The 18,198-nt window shown below is 57.4% G+C and overlaps 1 protein-coding gene across 1 annotated transcript; it reads left to right on the plus strand.

Annotated features, from left to right (window-relative positions):
• Positions 1-10,499: 10,499 nt before the first annotated feature.
• Positions 10,500-17,918, plus strand: MPZ (myelin protein zero). Its single transcript, XM_090051900.1, has 6 exons — positions 10,500-10,647; positions 13,950-14,116; positions 14,256-14,469; positions 15,036-15,171; positions 15,481-15,541; positions 16,181-17,918. Exons 1-6 carry the CDS (start codon positions 10,581-10,583, stop codon positions 16,283-16,285), a joined length of 750 nt encoding a protein of 249 aa, XP_089908026.1. The 5' UTR covers positions 10,500-10,580; the 3' UTR covers positions 16,286-17,918.
• The last annotated feature ends 280 nt before the right edge of the window (positions 17,919-18,198 follow it).

An 18,198-nucleotide genomic window follows, 5' to 3' on the forward strand; every position in this document is an offset into this window, starting at 1 on the left:
GAAAAAGCACTGAAGACAGGGCGTGATAGCAGTCGTGAAATTGCAGAATCGTAGAGAAGTAGGCCTGGAAGGGAGCCCCGGAGGTTGCATGTAGCCCAGCCCCCTGCCTGAGGCAGGATCAGCCCTGTCCTAACCATCCCCGACATGTCCATAATCCAAACTCTACGTAAGGACTACCTGAACGGCTGTCATAGAGATAAAGGGGGGGGAAAAACCCTTTCTCTCTTGCTGCAGAGTAGGACACGGACCAATGGTCTGTAGTTGCAGCAACGTAAGTTTAGATCAGATATCCAGAAAAAGCTTCTTCACTGTTAGAAAAGTGAGGCGCTGGAATAGATGCCTTTGGAAGCTGTAGACAGTCCATCACTGGAGGTGTTCAAGAAGAGGTTGGACAGCCACTGGTCGGGGATGATCTGGGTATAGCAATGCCTGTGCTCTACTATGGGTATTCCCCAGGATTTTGAGCTTTGCTGGTTGCCTCATGGGGCTGGAAGAATTATTTTCCCTCTCCTGTAGCTACATGCATTGTTTGTTTTTTCTTTTGTACCTCCCTTGGAGGCATTGGGTGTTGGCTGCAGCCAAGACTCGGGATGGTGACTGGGCTGTACCAAAGCACCTGCTGGGACTCGCATCGGAGGTTCCTGGCTAGAGGGTCTTGCCCCTCTGCTCAGCATCAGACTGACACCATATTTGGGGTCAGGAAAGAATTTTACTCAGTGGTCAGATTGGTACAGGCTGGGGGGGGTTGCATTTCTCTGTAGCAGGGGATCCCTCTGCTTGGCATCTCTTGAGCACATTTTAACAACCCGTGCAGCAGCAGAACACTGGCTTCTGTTGTCCCCTTGCTTTACTAGTGGCAAGTTAGGGTGCTGGGTCTTTTCCCAGCGTGGGGAAAACAAAGCCTTGTCTTTTATTCGAGTATTGGCTGAAGTAAGTAGCAACTCAGCTCTAGCTTTGGCTTCAGCCCTAAGCTGGGGCCAGTTGAGGTGCTGCCTGCCCTGAGCTGGGGTGGCTCACTTAGCAGAGGAATGGGCACACAGCTGGGGAGAGTGCAGGGTGACTGGGGCGGGGGGGGACCTGCAGTCCCCTTGTTCCCTATGACTAAAGCAGGATGGGGAAATTGTTCTTCCAGGTACATGTATACTTGCATTTATTGCACCTACTATAAAACCAGGATATTCCCATTCTCTTTGTAAATGTGTGCACTTTCTCTGTATCCTCTCTACTTCTGTAAGGGTTGGGGCCTACATCCAGGCCTACAAAAGGCAAAGGAGAGGAAGCAAAAAGAGAGCACTCAGAGTGGCTGCCTTATCTTTTGGACTGGAACAAAACGGCTGTCCCATATTCCATTGCAGAAAGGCTGACGGAGAGCCCTGCTCTGAGTGGAAGTCTGCCCATTACCTAGAAATACAGCCTTGGCCCCCCTCAGGGTGACACACAATACATGGGTGTGATCTGTGGTTTGCCGACTAAGATGCTGTGGAGTGAAATGAGCTCTGTGAGAACTGGTCAGCTGAAACCTTAACTCAGCTAGCCTGGCAGGGGCAGAGCAGGGCATTTTCTTCAGCTCTGAGCATCCGTAAATACAGTAATGTTTCATGCACAGAGCAATGAATCGCAGAGGGTGTGCAGTGATGAAGGGAGTCCAGTTGGACTGTAGTAACTGGATTTCTGTTTAGTGCTGCTGCTTCTAGTCTTGTGGTGTCTTATGCCCAGTGCTGCTGCCCACTGCTTCGGCACGTCGAGCTTCCAGGGAGCTTATTGGCATCAGTCTCCAAATGGTCTCTCCTACAGCTCCTCATCCAACCTGCAGGTTCCCTGCAGGCTGTTCCAGATAATGTGGCCACTTGTCCTGGAAGTGTCTCCAGCTGGTGATTTATTCTAGTGCAGCTGAACTAGGTGGTTGTTTGGTGTGATTAGAGGTCTGGAGAACAGGCCACATGAGGAGAGGCTGAAGGACATGGGACAGTTCAGTCTGGAGAAGAGAAGACATAGAGGGGACTTGGTGGCAGCTTATAAGTATATAAGGGGAGCTGTGAGTGAAAGAGCACCCTGTGTTCCTCTTGCTAAGCAGGGCAAGCTGGCCAGAGCACCTCTCACCAGCAGCTCTGTTCACACAGCAACACTGCATGCAAGCCATAAGCTTGATCTTTCCCCAGAAAGCCCTAGCCCAGCCAAGCTGTGAATCAGGAACAGCTTTTTTGATCAGCTGAGATACTTGAGTCAATGCAGACATCCCTGTGCAGGGCCTGGTCTTGGTAAAGGGAGCAGGCATGGATCTAATTTATTCCAGAAATTGGTCAGGGACTGGCTGTTGGCACCTGAAGCTGGCTGGAGGCATCGTTGTCACTGGGGGACTCGGACCTGGCAGGCCTGAAATAAGAGACAGAGCAGCTGAGTCTGCTCCTCCTTGATCTTCCGTGGCTCCCAGCCAAGTGATCCCTCCACAGGACTTGTCCTTCTCCATCACCTCATGAGTTAGAATAACCCTGACAATTATTTGTATTCATAGATGCGTAGAAGTTAGAGGCTGAAAGGGACCTCACAAGAGCATTAGATCTAGCCCCCTGTACTAGGGCAGGAAAGACTGCTAAGGTCAGATAACTGAACACCCACCTTGCTGAGGTTATCTTTTGAAGCTCTCCAGGGTAGGTGACTGTACTACCTCTGGGGAGAGTCTGTTCCAGAGTCTGGACACTCAAACCATAAAGAAGTTTTTCCTTGTATCCAATCTGAAGCGGTTTTCTAGCATTTTGTCAATTATTCCTTGTCTTTCCCTGAGGTGCTTTGGTGACCAGATGCTCTCCCAGCCCCTGATGTGCACCCCTTATATACTTATAGGCTGTCACCAAGTCCCCCTACGTCTTCTCTTCTCCAGACTGAACTGTCCCATGTCCTTCAGCCTCTCCTCATGTGGCCTGTTCTCCAGACCTCTAATCATTTGAGTGGCCCTCCTTCAGACTCCTTCAAGCTTCTCCACATCCTTTTTGACATGTGGCACCCAGAACAGGATCCAGCTGCAGCCTCACCAGTGCTGAGTAGAGCAGGAGGGTAACATCCTTAGTTTTGCTTGAGATGCATTGCTTGATGCATGCTAGTGTATTGTTCGCTCTACTGGCTATAGCATCACACTGGTAGCTCATGTTCATTCTGTGGTCAGTCATGACCCCTAGGTCTCTTTCAGTTGTGGTGCTAGCTAATGTAGCACTACCGAGCCTGGAAGTGTATTGCGTATTATTTCTCCCCAGATGGAGCACTTCACGTTTTTCGGTGTTAAACATAATCAGGTTTTGATCCGCCCACCTTACAAGCCTTTCCAGGTCAGCCTGTGTCCTTAGCCTGTCCTCCAGTGTGACTGCATTCCTTCATAGCATGGTGTCATCTGCAGACTTTGCCAATACAATATTCACACCCATATCCACTGATGAATATGTTAAAAAGCACTAGTCCAAGTAGTGAACCCCAAAGGATGCCACTGGCAACCTTTCTGACATGTGGACTTGGTTCCATCTATTAACACTCTCCGGGTTTGACCTCAGAGCCAGTTTTATAGCCACTGGACCATTAAGTTTTTGAGGCTGCTGCTTCTCCAATTTTACCATCAGGACATTGTGGGAAGCTAAGTCAAAGGCCTTTTTAAAATCCAAGTAAATGACATCCGCCAGTGAGAGTATAGAGACTGGAGACCAGGGCCCTGCCATCTTCTACTGTTTCCCACATCCCTTGGGCATCTGTGAGGCCAGTTCAAAACCATGCTTCTGGGGTGAAGTATTGGCCTCATTCAAGGCAGTAGGAGCTTAGCCACTCACTGCCAGGGGGCCTGGATTTCACCCCTTGGACCACCTGCTTCATCTCCAGGACCCTTTTGGGATTTGGTACTGTCATCTAGTAAACCTCAGCTCCTCTCCTACACTGCCCGTGCATCTGTGAAAGCCTTCTCTGCAGCTCCAGCTGCCTGCACAGCCCCCTGATGTCTCCCCGTTAATTTTCACCTGAATTGTGTGTTTTCCCTCTTCTTTACTTTTCTGTAATGGTAAATGCCAATAGGTTGCTAAAGTATCACAGAATGCAGTCACTTCAGGCTGTATCTTATCAAGGCTCTTCACCTGCATGGGTCATGATCCCCAAGCTCTCAGGGCTGTGTGTTTTAGTTTCGGGGAAAAGAGCACTGGCATGTTTGTTTTGAAATGAAACAGTTCACAAGGTCTGGAGACAGATTACAAGACAAGCAGAGAAGGTCAAACAATGGTCTTGAAATAACTTCTTTCCTTTTCTGTGTGGTGAAAAGGATTTTCTCTTCCTGCCATCCCAGTGGCTGAAACTAGCAGCTTCAAGGACTTGCTGACAAATGCAGTTTCTATTTAACTGCTAAACCCACAAAAACATGCCTTTAAATGGATTAAAATTCATCTCAAAATTCCTGTTCTGGTTTGGACCCTTATCACAATGTCACAAGCTCCACTGGCTTCATTTGTCGTGCTGCTGTGCACTATGAGATACCTGCTGTGCTGCGCCCCAGAGGTGAGCGCATTTCGGTGCTGAGCTGACATGATCCATGTAGATAAGGTAGGTCGTGTGCTGGAGTCCTTCAGGCAGAGCTGCTGTAGGAATGCAGGAGGTGACAGGGTGGAGAGAGCAGACTTCCAGGGTCCTGTTGTCTGCAGACCCATCATGGCAGCCATCTCGTGTGGATTCCTTTAGCTCCAGCTCAGTAACAAAGAAAACGAGCGGTTCTGCTCCATGGGACGAAACACCCGAGCACCAGCTCAGGAGTAGAGCTCAGGTCAAAGTCCAAGGGGTATAGGATCTGGTGGGACCAGGGTGTGGGGGTCAGGGTAGGTCACTTGTGGTGCAAAGCACAAGGCAGGAGTAACAAACCATGATCAAACCCCATAGTCGGGGTTAAGGGTCCAGCAGGGAGCAGAGGTACAGCAAGGTGATCCATTGCCCAGGCAGCTTGCTTCTGCCTGCTCTGAATTTACAACGCTTGGTATGAGCAGAGCCTTCTTCCTGAGGGATGATGGGCCTGATTCCTTGCTTACTTCTGCGTGGGGCCAGGTACTGGATTTGCCCCAGTTGACCTCAGCTCATTAAGCCTCTGGGCCTTGTTACACAACAATCAAAGCAACCTTTGACTGAAATGACTGGATAATTTGCTATTGTGGTGGAAGCAGCTGCAGCCTTCATGATGATGGACCCATTCTGGGTGTGCTGCCTGCCTGACATACCTACAGATAAATCACTTGCACATGTATCAAGGCCTTCAGAAAGCAGGGAAAGACTTACCACCTTCAGTGCACAGGCCTGCTTGGTCAATAGAGGGATGCAAAACCTGCTCACCAGCCACCAGTGCTGGAGCAGAGCCATCCCCATTCACTGCTGGGCCTACCGGTCCAGCCCTCGCTCCCCGCTTTGCACTGCCCCATCCTGCACCAGCCCCAGCTGTCCTAAAACCCCTTGCACTGCAGCCCCAGAGCCACCCCCGCTTGGCTGAGCTGAGCACAGAGTTTTCTTTGTCAGTCAAAACTCAGGCTCCCGGCCGGTGGAATGCCATGCCCACATGCAGGGGCTGGCCCTGGCAGGGGCAGGACAGGCTGCCAGGCTGCCTGGAGGGGCGAGGGCCTTGACACTGTCTCTGAGGATGCTGCAGCATGCAAGTGAGCCACTCCCTGCAGGTGGGCATTCCCAGATCCCTCCGTTCATCGTGGGCATCGGATCTTGGCACGTCAAAGGCAGGCTGAGTACAGAGGGCAGCAAAGCTCCTTATGTTCCACTGGGGACAGGTTTTCTGAGGAGCTCTGTGCCAAACAGGCCCTGCCATCCTGTACCCTCTGAGAACTATGCCCTGCAGCTCCTGGGGTGCATCCGCAACCTGCAGGCTAGGTGTGCGCCACCTGGAATAGGAAGTGCTTGTAGCAGCAGCAGTGCAGCCGTGAGCCTGCATGCAAGAGCGCCCCACCCCGCCATGCTGCCACCTCTGCACTCCTGGCGTGGGAGAGGAGGAGCAGCACCCAAGGGTCTTCCTCACTGTCAGACAAATGGGAATTTGGACCACAGTGCAGTCAGGCTGGCAGGGACCTCAGGAGTTCACATCTCACCCAACCCTTGCCTAAGGCAGGATGGGTCCCTGTCTCAGCCATCCCAGACACGTGTCTGTCCAGGTGGTTCTCAAGGCATCCCCAACTACAAACAAGGCTCCCCTCACTGGGTGTGAAGCAGCTCTCTGTAAATTAGGAACTGAGTGTTGCCCAATTTCAAAAACTAATTTATAAATGACAGTGCCAACCTCCTTCCACAGGGGCTGGGCAATAGGATGGGGGGAATCTTCCAGGCAGAGTTGAGTCTGAGCCTGGCTTATCTGCTTAGCTTATCTCCTTATCTCTTCAGACCACACTTATCTTCTCATACCTCAGGGCACCCTTACAAGGATCTCTTGGCACCCCGGAGTGCCCTGGTTGAGAATCACTGGTCTAACACCATCTTAAAACTGCAGGAATAGTCCTGTCACACAGCTGCTGGGCACGGCGCCCTACCTAACCAGCCTTGGGCAAAGCCGTGGGATGGTAGGTAGCACTGTCAATGTCCTGCCACTGCAGGGATTACATCAGGGACATAACAGTCGGGTCCCTGGCAGACGGGGTTCACCCTGCGGGACCCCAGAAACAGACCATCGCAGCCAGTCGGAGCAGGGGTCGTGGCTCTACCCCTCCTCTCTGCTCTCAGTGCATGACTGGAAAGCCCCAGGACAGACGGAGGGGAATGCAAACATCTCCAGACATCTCAAGGCCATGACGAGGGCAGGGCAAGGGATTTCCCTCAATGGGTGTTTTTGATGGAAAAGTTGGTCTCAGGCAGAAGACGGTCCCACAGAAATGCCTCCTTCCCCTGACAACTGTTCATTTCTTAGTAGAATTGTCTGAATTTGCTTCTGGAAACTGGAGTTTGGCCAAAAGTTGGGATTTTAATTTTTCAATGAAAAATTGAAGTTTTTTTTGTCAAAAAGTCAACATTTTTGTCCTGTGTCATCATCGTTCTCCACAGAAAAAATGCTGCTTTATTCAGCTGGCTCTGGCTGCACAGGGCAGGCCTCAAGTCATGACAGGACAGGCAGGGGCAAGGGGTTGTTGTGCCTAATGGTACAGAACAAATGTAAAGGCAGGGATGGCCTGGTGCTCTCCATGCTGCACAAGGGGCCCATCTGGGTCCAGCACAAAACATAATAATAGTAACCATTAAAAAGGAAGTGGTTTTGCACACAAAGCAAATCGGCCTGTGGATCTGATCACCCCAAACTGAGGCCACAGTCTTCGTAAGGGTGTATCGGAGCCCCTGAAAGGTACAGTTCCCCGCCGTAGAGTTCCTGGTGTAATTCCGCTGTTGGGATGACAGCATCCACAGCTCTGTGCTGCTGGGTTACAGCCCATGGTACCAGTGCAGCACATTACAGCTCTAAGCCAGGCAGGAGTAGAGGTTCCGGAGTCGAGGGGGAGCCGACACCTTGCTGCCCAGGGCTTTGGAGCAGGCAGCTCCTCTGTGGTCCAGGAGGGAGTTCCTTGCACCTTCCCCCAAAGCAGCCAGCCCTGTGGAGAGAAGAGACAGCGTGGAAGGGAGCTGGGATCTGGTCCAACCTGAAGGTTACAGCATCCTCCCTAGCCTGGCGCCAGACCCCCCTTCTACAGAGACCTCCCTCCCCCACACCGAGTCCCCTGCTTCTGTGCAGCTAATCCTGTACTGGGACGTCCCCCTCGTCCCAACAGCTTCCCCACACCCCGCTCAGCAGTAGATAAGACCTGTGCTGGGGAGACATGTGGAAGGACTCACCCACACCCTAGCCCAGCTGGGGACAGTGCTGTCTTTGTGACTCCGAACCCCACGTCCCTCGGCCCGTGGAATGCATCAGCCCGTGCCCGCGTGTGGGAGCAGCCGCAGCTCAGCGCAGGGCCCCAGCTGCCACAGACCCTCAGCTCCAGGGCTGCTCATGCTCCATGAGCCCCCAGAGTCATGGGGTGTGCGCCACTGATCATCCTCTCGCCGCTTCGCTCCTCTTGGTTCGTTCTCTCTCCCTCAGTGCTGGTCCCGTTGCCTTCCTTAGCTCAGGAGCCCAGTGTGAGAGCAGCCTGCTGGGTTGCCAAGTACCTTCCCAGATGCCAAGCAGCCAGGGGAATGGGGCAGAGCTAATTATCTCCATAATTAGACATGAAGGCCAAGCTATGGGGAGGGTATGGCTGGTAGTGGGGTGGGGGGTGGACCGCTGGGCTTGTTGCTCTGTGAATACTGCCTCCTGCCATCTGTTCAGGGTCAGAGATGGGAGGGGCAGGACTTGCAACTGTGGAGCAAGGAGCAGCAAGACTAGGGGAGGTGCTGGGCCTGGACCGCACTCAGGTCTGGGAAGAGCAGGCCATGGTGCACCAGAGAGTACAGACCGTGAGCGCTGTGGTGCATCTTGCTGACCATGGCTCTCATGCTTCAAGGGCAACCTGAGTGCCCAGGCTCTGCTGGCAGGGATCTTGGTGCCTTCCCATAGACCGGAGCTGGACCTCAGCATGAGCTCGCTTTCAGCCCGCTCAGCATCAGCACCAAGCAGGGGGGCATTTGACACCGGGGAGCCAATGCTGAGCATCACCCGTGGCCTCCACAACCCTGGAGCAGGACAGCACAGGCCCCCCTGCAAGGGCCACAGGCTCAGAGTCACTTAGAAAAGCAGAACCAGAAGGGACATCTGGAGGTCACGTCCAGTCCACCCCGCCCGCCCTTCCTGACAGGGGATCAGCCCTATCCAAACCATCCTGAACTAATCTTTCTCTAACTGACTAGCAAAACTACACAGTGAACCCTGACCCTGAGCAGAGGGACAAGACCCTTTAACAGACAGAAAAGCGTTTCACATCGTCCTGTGAAGGGCTGGCAGGCAAGTGGGGCTGCAGCTGGTGCTGAGCATGTGACAACTGCAGGCTTTGATTCGGGCTGGTTCTGGGCCAGGGAAAACGGGCAGCCAGTGCAAGTCCTGCTCTGCTGCAGGCGTGAGCTGGGCGCCCTGGGAGGAGGAGGAGGGAGGCCGTTCTTGAGCCCAAGCCTGGACAGGGGAGGCTCGCAGCCCAGTGGTGGCAGGGGAGCCAGGAGCCTGTGCCAGGTGCCATGGCAGGTGGCCCAGGGGTCCGTCCCTGCTATCACAGCCAGGCCTCCAGGATTCTCCTGGCACAGCAGCTGCCCGGACAGCCTGCAGGTCCAGCGCCTGGCCCAGGTGAGACACAGACTCTTCTCCTCAGGTCTCAGCAGCTCAGAGAAAAGCGGCGAGCATGGGGGTGCTGTCTGGTGGGGTGGGGCGAAGGTAAAGGCTCTGATCTGGCAGAGGGATCCTTGTGGGCAGACTCATGCCCCTGTGGTGAGCACATGGATCCAGCTGAGTGCTGCCCAGGCTGCTGCAGGGACTGGGGAACCCTTTCAAAGGAGACTCTAGGGTCGGGCTGGGACAGCCTCGGGCACGTGACCTAGCCCAGCACACTGGACTCCTGAGCCTCTCAGCACCCTCCAGACCCACAAAGTCTATGGGGGCTCTGAGTCAGACCAGCGCCTGAACTGGCCTCATGTGGCCCCGAGTCCCTGCAGGGTGAGTTGTCTCCGGCTGTGAGTCCTGGGCAGCCCAGCAGCTGGGAACCAAGGCAGGATATCACAGACCATCACAGCAGCCGCAGCCACCAGCCTGAGTCCAATGTCCCCAGACTCCATCACTGGTGGCGTTTAACTCTGGGCCACATTGGGCCTATGGTGGAGGTGGAAGAAGCTGCACTGTGGGCTTCACCCCCCTCACTGGGGACGGCAGGCCGCACACACCCCAGAGGCAGCTCCACTTGGCATTTGTGACCTCCAAGCAAAAAGCTGTGGACTGGCTGCTTTGCATAACCTGTTTCATGCCTGGCAGGTGTGGAGGTCTCCTCTGCTGGCTGCGTGGCCACGCTCAGAGCCACAGCAACAGCAGCACTTCAAGGACGAGGCCACGCTACCCACCAGCCAGCAGGGACGGTATCCGAGGGGCCGCACAGCCTGCTGCATCGGTACTGAATGTGCATGCAGCCCCTGGATGCAGTGATGTGGTACAGGAAGCAGCTGTGCTGGGACCACAGCCCCACGGCACTCATCATCCCTGACCATTGCAGAGGACAGAGGGAGCTGGGCCCATTCCCCAGTACCCTGCCCTGTGTCACAGCCACCTCGCCTGTGCCCTCGGGCTCACTCCACATTCCAGCCGGGGGCTGCAGCATCGCCCACGCCGGGGCAGGGAATGCTGCCGGACAAAGCCGTCTGTGTGCCCAGATATGTGCCCATAGCCTGTTTACCACTCCTTCCCAAACACAGCACAAAATGCCCCCTTTCAGTTTTGTGTGTGTGTGTCTCTCCCCCACGGACCCACATGCCAGGCTCCCATTGGCCTGGGTGTTTTGCAGAGCCTGCATCATCTAAACACTGGCTGTTCTTAAACCAAGGGTCCCACCCTCCAGCCATCCTTCGGCAAGAAATTCCCGGCCCCGCCACTGGCCACCGACCCTCCCATGTCTCTCGGGATTGTACAGTAACAGCCAGCCATGACGTCCCCGGGCGCTTCATGGAGCAGGAGCTCCGTCCTCCTTGTGCTGCTCTTCTCCGTGCTGGGTGAGTGGCTGCTCACAGAGCTGGGGGCACTGGAAGAGATCTGTGCTACAGGATCCACCCTACCTGGGGAGGAGAGTGGGGAGGGATGCTGCCCCACACAGACTGCCCCTACCAGGGAGCAGGGACCATCCAACCCTACCCCTGAGATGTGGGGAAGGGAAAAAGGCTGGAGGCAGGAGTGAGCGGTTGAGGAAACCCTGCTTCTTGCATGGCCGGGGGCCACAGGGGAGCTCCCAAGGCAGGACCTGGTGGCTGGGGGGCAGCTCTCGCTGCTCAGGTTGCCAGCGGCTGTCCAGGAAGCCCAGGGGCTGCACCTGTCATGAGGCAGGTGCCTGCTGCTGCCATGCCGGCAGCCAATGCATCCCTAAGGATCCCACAGCACTTTCCAGGCCACAGACCTCAGCCCGGAGAGCGAAGGCCCATCCAGGCAGCCAGGGTCCTTTTTGCCACTCTACACAGCCAGGAGCATCTTCTGGTGCTGCTGCCCTGCTGGGAGAGGGAGTGCAGGCAAGCTAGAGATGACTGGGGGGCATTACTGGGAAGGTGTGGGTGGCAGCGGCAGGATGTGCTGTCAGGGCTGGGGGTGCAGTGCCAGGGGCTGTTGGAAACATGCTGGAGCGAGGTGTGGCTGCCCCGCCCTGGTGCTGCCCCTAGCATCAAGCCCCCCTGTCTGTCCCATGCGCAGGAGGGTTTCCTCTGGAGCATGGGCACAGGGACTGACCTTGCACCAGCCTTGGGGGTACCCTCACCTCCCACATCCTCTGATGCCCCTGGGTGTGGCAGGAGCTTGGCCTAGGCTAGCAATGTTTTGGGTGCCCCCAATTCATCCCATGGTGTGTTCCCAGGCAGGGGCTGCTGGCACTTGCTCCCACCTGCTCTGCTGCAGGGTGGAGGCAGAGCCAGGCTGTGCGGTGCTGTAGTGCGGGGTGGGTGGCAGTAGCTGGCAGCTGTGGCAGGTTCTGGGGGAGAGCCTGAGGACTGCTCCTTTCCTTTGACATTTGGTAAATGATCCCTTTCCCCTGGGCTGTAAGGCTGGTATGTCCCTGAGTGTCACAGACACCAAGGGACAGATGCCCAAGGTCCCTGGACTCTCAGAGTTGCAGAGAGGCATCTTATGGGATTCCCCATAGCATCTGAACATCTCTTTGCACTGCTAGGCCCTGGAGATCTGCCATATTGGTCCCGACCTTTGGGATGGCACATCCCAGACGGGTACTTGCAGCTTCCCAGAGACCGCCGGGCATGTGGCACAGGCTGTATGGAGAGGAGGACAGCCCATAGAGCCATGTTGTTTTACTCCCATCTCTGACATTGGGAAGTCAGGCATGGCTTCGTGTGAGCCCTTAGCTACTTGTTCAGCTCCCTGTTGAACCACATGGGTTGGGTGTAACATAACAGGCAGCCTGGGTCAGGTCTAGGGCTACTGGGTCTTACATCCCCACAGCCAAATCTAACCAGGAGTCTGTGCAATCACACGTGTGCTGCTGACAGGGCCAACCTGGCTGCTCAAAGGCGGCATGCCTCTCCACGGGCTGCACTGCCTATGGCCAGGGACCCCAGTGCCACCTGCTCAGCCTGGAGATTTGCTGGTCTGGCTGCTCCTCTACGGCTGCAGTCGTATGTCCCAGCAGGGCACAGGGAAGGGAGGCAGATGCCTCCAAGCATCCAAGGGGACAGGAGACAGGAACCCACTCCACCTTGTGCCGCCAGGAGGGCTCACACCCCATCATCTCTCAGTTCCCTCTGCTGTGAGCTCTGCCTCTGCTACAAGAGCTGCCTCCACCCAGGTGCTGACCAGGGAAACCAGGGCCACGCTGTCATCAAGCATTGCCCGTGCCCCTGAACAGCTGCCCGACCCCAGGAACTGCAGCCCTCGGGGGGCACAGCAAGGACAGAGCTGAGTGCAGTGTTCACACCCTGGGTCCTGGTGGCCAGGCATCCCCGTGTCTGCTGTGGGACAGGGCAGGTCCCAGATGGGCATTGCCAGCAGGTGTCCATACAGCCCCTTTCTCTGCTGGCCAGGGAAACTCCAGCCTGTGGCAGTGTGTGCATGACAGCCCAGCCCTGACGCCAGCTGGGAACAGTGAGCCCTGCAGTGCCTCCAGGACCCCAGCCCTGAGCCCATGGGGCTCCTGCGCCGAGGGCAGCAGGTGGGCACTACCCCTTGCTAGATTGCCCGAGGGGACAGGAGGCAGCAGGCCCCAAAGAACAGCCCCGCTGCATTAGCTGTGGCCAGTGCCAGGTGCTGTACGTGACAACCTGGTACGAGGGCTGCTCCAACCTTTGCTGGGTCCTGGCCTACCCAGAGAAAGGTTTAAGTGGGGAGGCCCTGGGTGGGGCATGGTGGGCGTGAGCTCTGCCCGTGCAGAGGCAGCAGCTAATCTGATACCAGGGCAGAGGTGGACCAAGGGCCCGGCAGAAGTACAAAGCCCGCTTTGATGGGCCAGCAGCTCTGTGCTGCCCAAGTGATTCTGGATAATGCAGCAATGTCTGCGGCCCTTGAACTGCAGCCGTGGCTACAATTAGCCCGCGGGAGCCTCCTCCAGCGGAGCGTCCTGGCGGGGGCAGGACAAAGCTGCACAGAGCAGAGACAATGGGCCAGTGTCTGGGCTGAGCTTTGTTCATTCTCCGGGCCTGGACAAAGGGCCTTTGCCACCAGCCGTGGGATCGGCATGGGGCTCCGGCATGCTTCCCGCCAGGTGGGCGCACGGGTTGGAGGGAGCTGGGTTCCCGTCTCTCATGCTGGAGATGCCTGGTGTCCCACAGAGGGGCCAGGCTGGCTCTCCCAGCCAAGGGGCCTCTCCTGCTACCTGGCATGGAGGACGGCTGCTCCTGGAACCCGCCATGCCCAGCAGGGCACCAGTGCCAGGTGCCATGTGAGATGTGGAGGGCACTGGTGCTGCAGTAGGGAAGTGTCCCACATTAGCTGCACATATTGCTGTGGCCTCTGCTGGCACTGGCCTCCTGCCTCCCCCGGCCTCCACGCTGCCTGGAGCAGGGCTTGCCTCGCTGGAGCACTGTTTCTGTGTCTGGGTGGCGGCATCAGGGTCATGGCCTGAACAAGGGGCTCTGGGCTCCATTCCTGGCTGTGTGCCTGGGAACAGGGCTGTTCCCTCCTGCACTGGTGATGCTGATCAGGGTGCTGGAGCCCACGGTCCCACCAGCAGAGGAGGGGAGGGATCCCCTTGATGATCCTCTGCTGCTCAGTTCTCCCCCCAACCCCCTCACCCCCAGGGCTGTGCACCAGGGTCAGGTTTTGGGGCCCGGCCTGCTGACAAGACCTGGTCCTCCTCTGCCCACAGTGCTGTCTCCAACCCTGGCCATCCACGTGTACACACACCGTGAGATCCATGGCACCGTGGGCTCCCACATCACCCTCTCCTGCAGCTTCTGGTCCAGCGAGTGGATCTCTGAGGACATCTCCATCACTTGGCACTTCCAGCCTGAGAGCTCCAGGGACAGCATAACTGTAAGGCGCTGGCCACACAGGCAGGCCCCTCAGCCAATTTGTCCATCCATCTCAGCCCTTCTGTCCATCTGTCTGTCCATCCATCCCAGCCCCTCTGGCCGGGCTCAGCCTCTCACCGGTTTCTCATGCCCCTTCCTAGATATTCCACTATGCCAAGGGGCAGCCTTACATAGATGATGTGGGGACCTTCAAGGAGCGCATGGAGTGGGTGGGCAACCCATACAACAAGGATGGCTCCATCGTCATCCACAACCTGCAGTACACAGACAATGGCACCTTCACCTGCGATGTCAAGAACCCGCCCGACATCGTGGGCAAGTCTTCTCAGGTCAACCTCTACGTCTTTGAAAAAGGTACAGGGCTGGAGGGCACCACAGCCCAGAGCTCCATGCTGAGGTCCCCTGCCAATGCCTGCCTCAGGCCACCTCCATCCCTGCCCCTCAAGCCTGACCCCTCCACACCCACCCTTGCCCTCACACCCACAGCCAGACCTGTCTGAGCTGCACACCTAGCCCCCATGTACCTACCCATGACCCTGCCCCCCCTCAGCCTTGGGGTTCAACAGGGAAGCCCAGCGCATGCCTTTCCAAGGAGAAATCCTCTTCCCAGGCAGGGCTGAAGCTGGTGCTTACTGGCCTGATCCCTGTGCCCTGGTTTCTCTGGAGCAGGGACTGGTTCTAGCTCTGTGCCAATGGGGCCCCAGTCCTGCTTGGGCACAGATAATGAATGGTAGTGACAGGACCAGAGCTGGAGCTGCTCCCCCAACAACCCAGAGCTATGCCCCTGCAGAAGGGCAATGCTGGGCTCCTGTCTGCCTCCTGCAAAGCCCCTCGCCCCAGCCACGGCCTGAAGCTGAGTCCCAGTGAGGTGGCTTCTGTGTGCCCCACATCCCTTTGTAACAGGACCTGTGTCCCCACAGTGCCCACCAGGTACGGTATGGTCCTGGGCTCCATCATCGGCGGGGTCCTGGCGCTGGTCCTCGTTGTGGTGGTGATCGCCTACCTCATCCGGTACTGCTGGCTGCGGAGGCAGGCAGCCCTGCAGAGACGGCTCAGGTGAGGGGCAGGGTGCAGTCTGCAGGGGCGCGGGGCTAGTGCCATGGCACATGCTGCACCAGGTGCCAGTGAGTCCAGACAGCTTCCAGCCAGAAGGAAGGCCCCAGCGTTAACGCTGCGGGGAAGTGACCACTGGGGCAGCTGGCTACGGGAGGGGTGCAGACTCTGCAGCCCTGGACGTGTTTAACCAAGCGGGGTTCCTAGGAGGCCTGTGCTGGCTCCAGCCCAGGGCAAGGCAGGTTGGGGTCAGGCAGGTGTCATGCACCCATGTCCAGCTTCATGGCATTTGGTGTTTCTGTTTCATTCCAGCGCGATGGAGAAAGGCAAACTGCAGAGGGCAGGCAAGGATTCCTCTAAGCGCGGCCGCCAGGTGAGCCTTGGGCACTGGGAAAGGCAGGGAGGCGGCTCAGGTCTCAGGGGCAGGGACAGAGGAGCTTTCAGCACTGTGGATCACAGCAGGGGGAAGCTGGGGACCCTGCAGGTGGGAGAGCAGAGGGGTGGGGAAAGGCACAGGGTCCTTCCCAGACAGCAGAAGATGGGGCCGGAGCCCACATCTGCTGGCTCCCCAGAAGGACCAAACCTGAGTGGCTGGGGGAGCTCCTGGGTGGTTGGAAGATGCGGGGGTGCGGAAAAGAAGGAAGCAGGCTCTTCTCCCGCGAGTCAGAGAAACCCCCGTCAGCGGGAGCAGGTCAAGCCCAGATAGGTCACAGGATCCTCAAGGTGGAGATGCGGTCAGGGGTCATCTGGCATGGCCTGCCCCATGGTGAAGCCCAGTCCTGCCCAGCCCTCTCCCTGAAGCCAGCATTGCCTTGAGGTCCCTCAGCATCGCCCGGCCCAAAGGCGATGGGGTGGACTGGATGGAGGACTCTCGCCCTGGGACCCAGCTCAGTGTCAAGGCCCCACGGCTGCCTGGACAGTCACTGCCGTGCCCCAGTGCCATAAGTGACCTGTCAGCCCCCGTGCACCCTGTCCTGTGGCCCAGGCCTCACCCGCTGCCCCCTCCCTGCAGGCACCCGTTCTGTACGCTATGCTGGACCACAGCCGGAGCACCAAGTTGGTCAGCGAGAAGAAAGCCAAGGGAGGCCTTGGTGACTCCCGCAAGGACAAGAAATAGCGGTTAGCAGGCAGGGAAGGTACCGCCAAGGCGGGCGAGGAGTCCCCCCGCAGTTCGAAGGTCGTCATGACCATCGAGATGGAACTGCGGGGGGACCAGCCCGAGGCCGCTGGCCTCAAGCCTGCCGTCAAGTCCCCCAGCAAGAACAGCCTCAAAAACGCCCTGATGAACATGATCAAGATCGACTCGGACAAGTGATGACCCGCCACAAGGGACAAGGTGTCCTGCCCCCTGGGACACTGCCCCTGCCCCATCCTCCTGGCTTCTCGCCATCCTGGCTATCCCAGATTGCTGCTCTCTGGCCCATCCATGGCTGACGGATGATGCCCAACCCAGGGCCAGGCTGTGTGCATCGGCATGGGCCCCTTCCCTTGCCATGGCTGCAGACCCAGTGCAGTGCAGCTGCAGGTAGGAGCACCAGGCGGGAACATCGGCCCTGTAGTGCGTCACGCCCAGCGCGGGGAGACGCTGCCGGGCTGAGGCAGAGGAAGGGACAGCCTGTTGGCAAGGGTGCCCTGCTCAGGGAGCACCTTGCTCTGCCTGTGCACAGCCCAGCCACCCTGCTCCACTGCCTGTGGCTCTGGGCAGAGAGGGGATGCAGCCCATTGCTGCCCCAGGTAACATAGGGCTCCGGGCAGCTGAGAGCAATGCCCCAAGAGGCCGAGGGACCCAGCCAAGGCCTGGGTGTGGTCCTTGCCCAGGGTCCCACAGCCGCAGCCACCCCCCGGCAGACAGGACACCCCTCAGCCACAGATCTGGCATAGGGAAGCCACATGGACAGGGCACCAGGACCCCCCGAGCTCGAAGCCCTGCTATGAAGCCCCAGGAAACGGTACCTTCCACTGCGTGATCATCGTGCCACCCCTCTCCCTCCCCTCCGCCCACCCCGGGCACAGCTGTATTTTTTTTTATTTGAAGACACACTCAATGACTTTGGGATTTGGCAGGATGGTTTAACCCCCTCCTCCCCAGGGCCAGCCCCCTCCGGCAAGGAGAGTAGCCCACAGCAACGCCCCCCCCGGCCTGCCCCTGCCCAGGCGCCCTGTGGGAGTTACACCATCCAGACATCCCCATCCACCAAGCCCCTGGCTGGGATGACATCACTCCCAGCAGCTCCTCATGGATTGGCTCCCATCTGGCCGTTTTCTCGTCTTTCCTTGTGACTGAGTACAAATGACGTCACACGGCAACTCCCCGTCCATTCCCCCCACCCCAAGCCTCTCTCCTCCACCCTCTTCCTCTGGCCTGTCCTTCTCACTCATGGATTAACTCTCATGCGTGTTCGGTAACCCACCCAGCACCCTGCCCACCCCTGCCTGCCGAAGCCTCCTGGAGGAGGGGAGACTTCTGCAAGCCCGGGGGGCTGCCCCATGGACGAAGCCCATGGGCCACAGCTCCGGCATCCTCAGCCCCCTGCACCAGGCTGCCCTCCTGCAGTGGCGCCTGGGCCGGCGAGGCGATTCCTGCACTGTGTATACCTGTACATAGCCGTGTGCATGCTGTGCGGATAACGCCCTGGATGAACTGCTCTAAAACACTAAACTGCAGGTGCGTGTTCCCAGCGTGATGGTTTTCTACATGCTCCCCGGGCAGCGGCACAGCTGCATGGTTAATAAAGACTGACATTTCTAGGAACAAATGGATGGGCGTGGCCTGGGCTTGTTATGCTGTGTTTCCCCACCGGCCAAATGTGATCTGAGCACCCCTTGCCCTGGGTCAGCTGTGGGCAAGAGGCATGAGGGCTTTGCAGAGCATCCCAGGGTGCAGGCTGTAGCAGAGTGCCAGCTCAGTATCTCCTCAAACTCTGCTGGGGGGGGACCTGCTCCTGTGGACATGAGGCCCTACAGCTAGCCACAGGGGAGAACTCCAACTCTCTATTGTGTTACCACTGACCTCATGGCCTGGGGCAGGGG

The sequence above is a fragment of the Crocodylus siamensis genome, chromosome 6 (genome assembly GCF_052110815.1).
Source record: "Crocodylus siamensis isolate JL-2025a chromosome 6, ASM5211081v1, whole genome shotgun sequence".
In the NCBI taxonomy this organism is placed as follows: domain Eukaryota; kingdom Metazoa; phylum Chordata; order Crocodylia; family Crocodylidae; genus Crocodylus; species Crocodylus siamensis.

Coding starts and splice junctions, on each gene's coding strand:
- MPZ (XM_090051900.1), top strand. CDS start 10,581: ATGACGTCCCCGGGCGCTTCATGGAGCAGGAGCTCCGTCCTCCTTGTG. Junction 10,648..13,949: donor GCTGCTCTTCTCCGTGCTGG/GTGAGTGGCTGC, acceptor CTCTGCCCACAG/TGCTGTCTCCAACCCTGGCC. Junction 15,172..15,480: donor GCCCTGCAGAGACGGCTCAG/GTGAGGGGCAGG, acceptor GTTTCATTCCAG/CGCGATGGAGAAAGGCAAAC.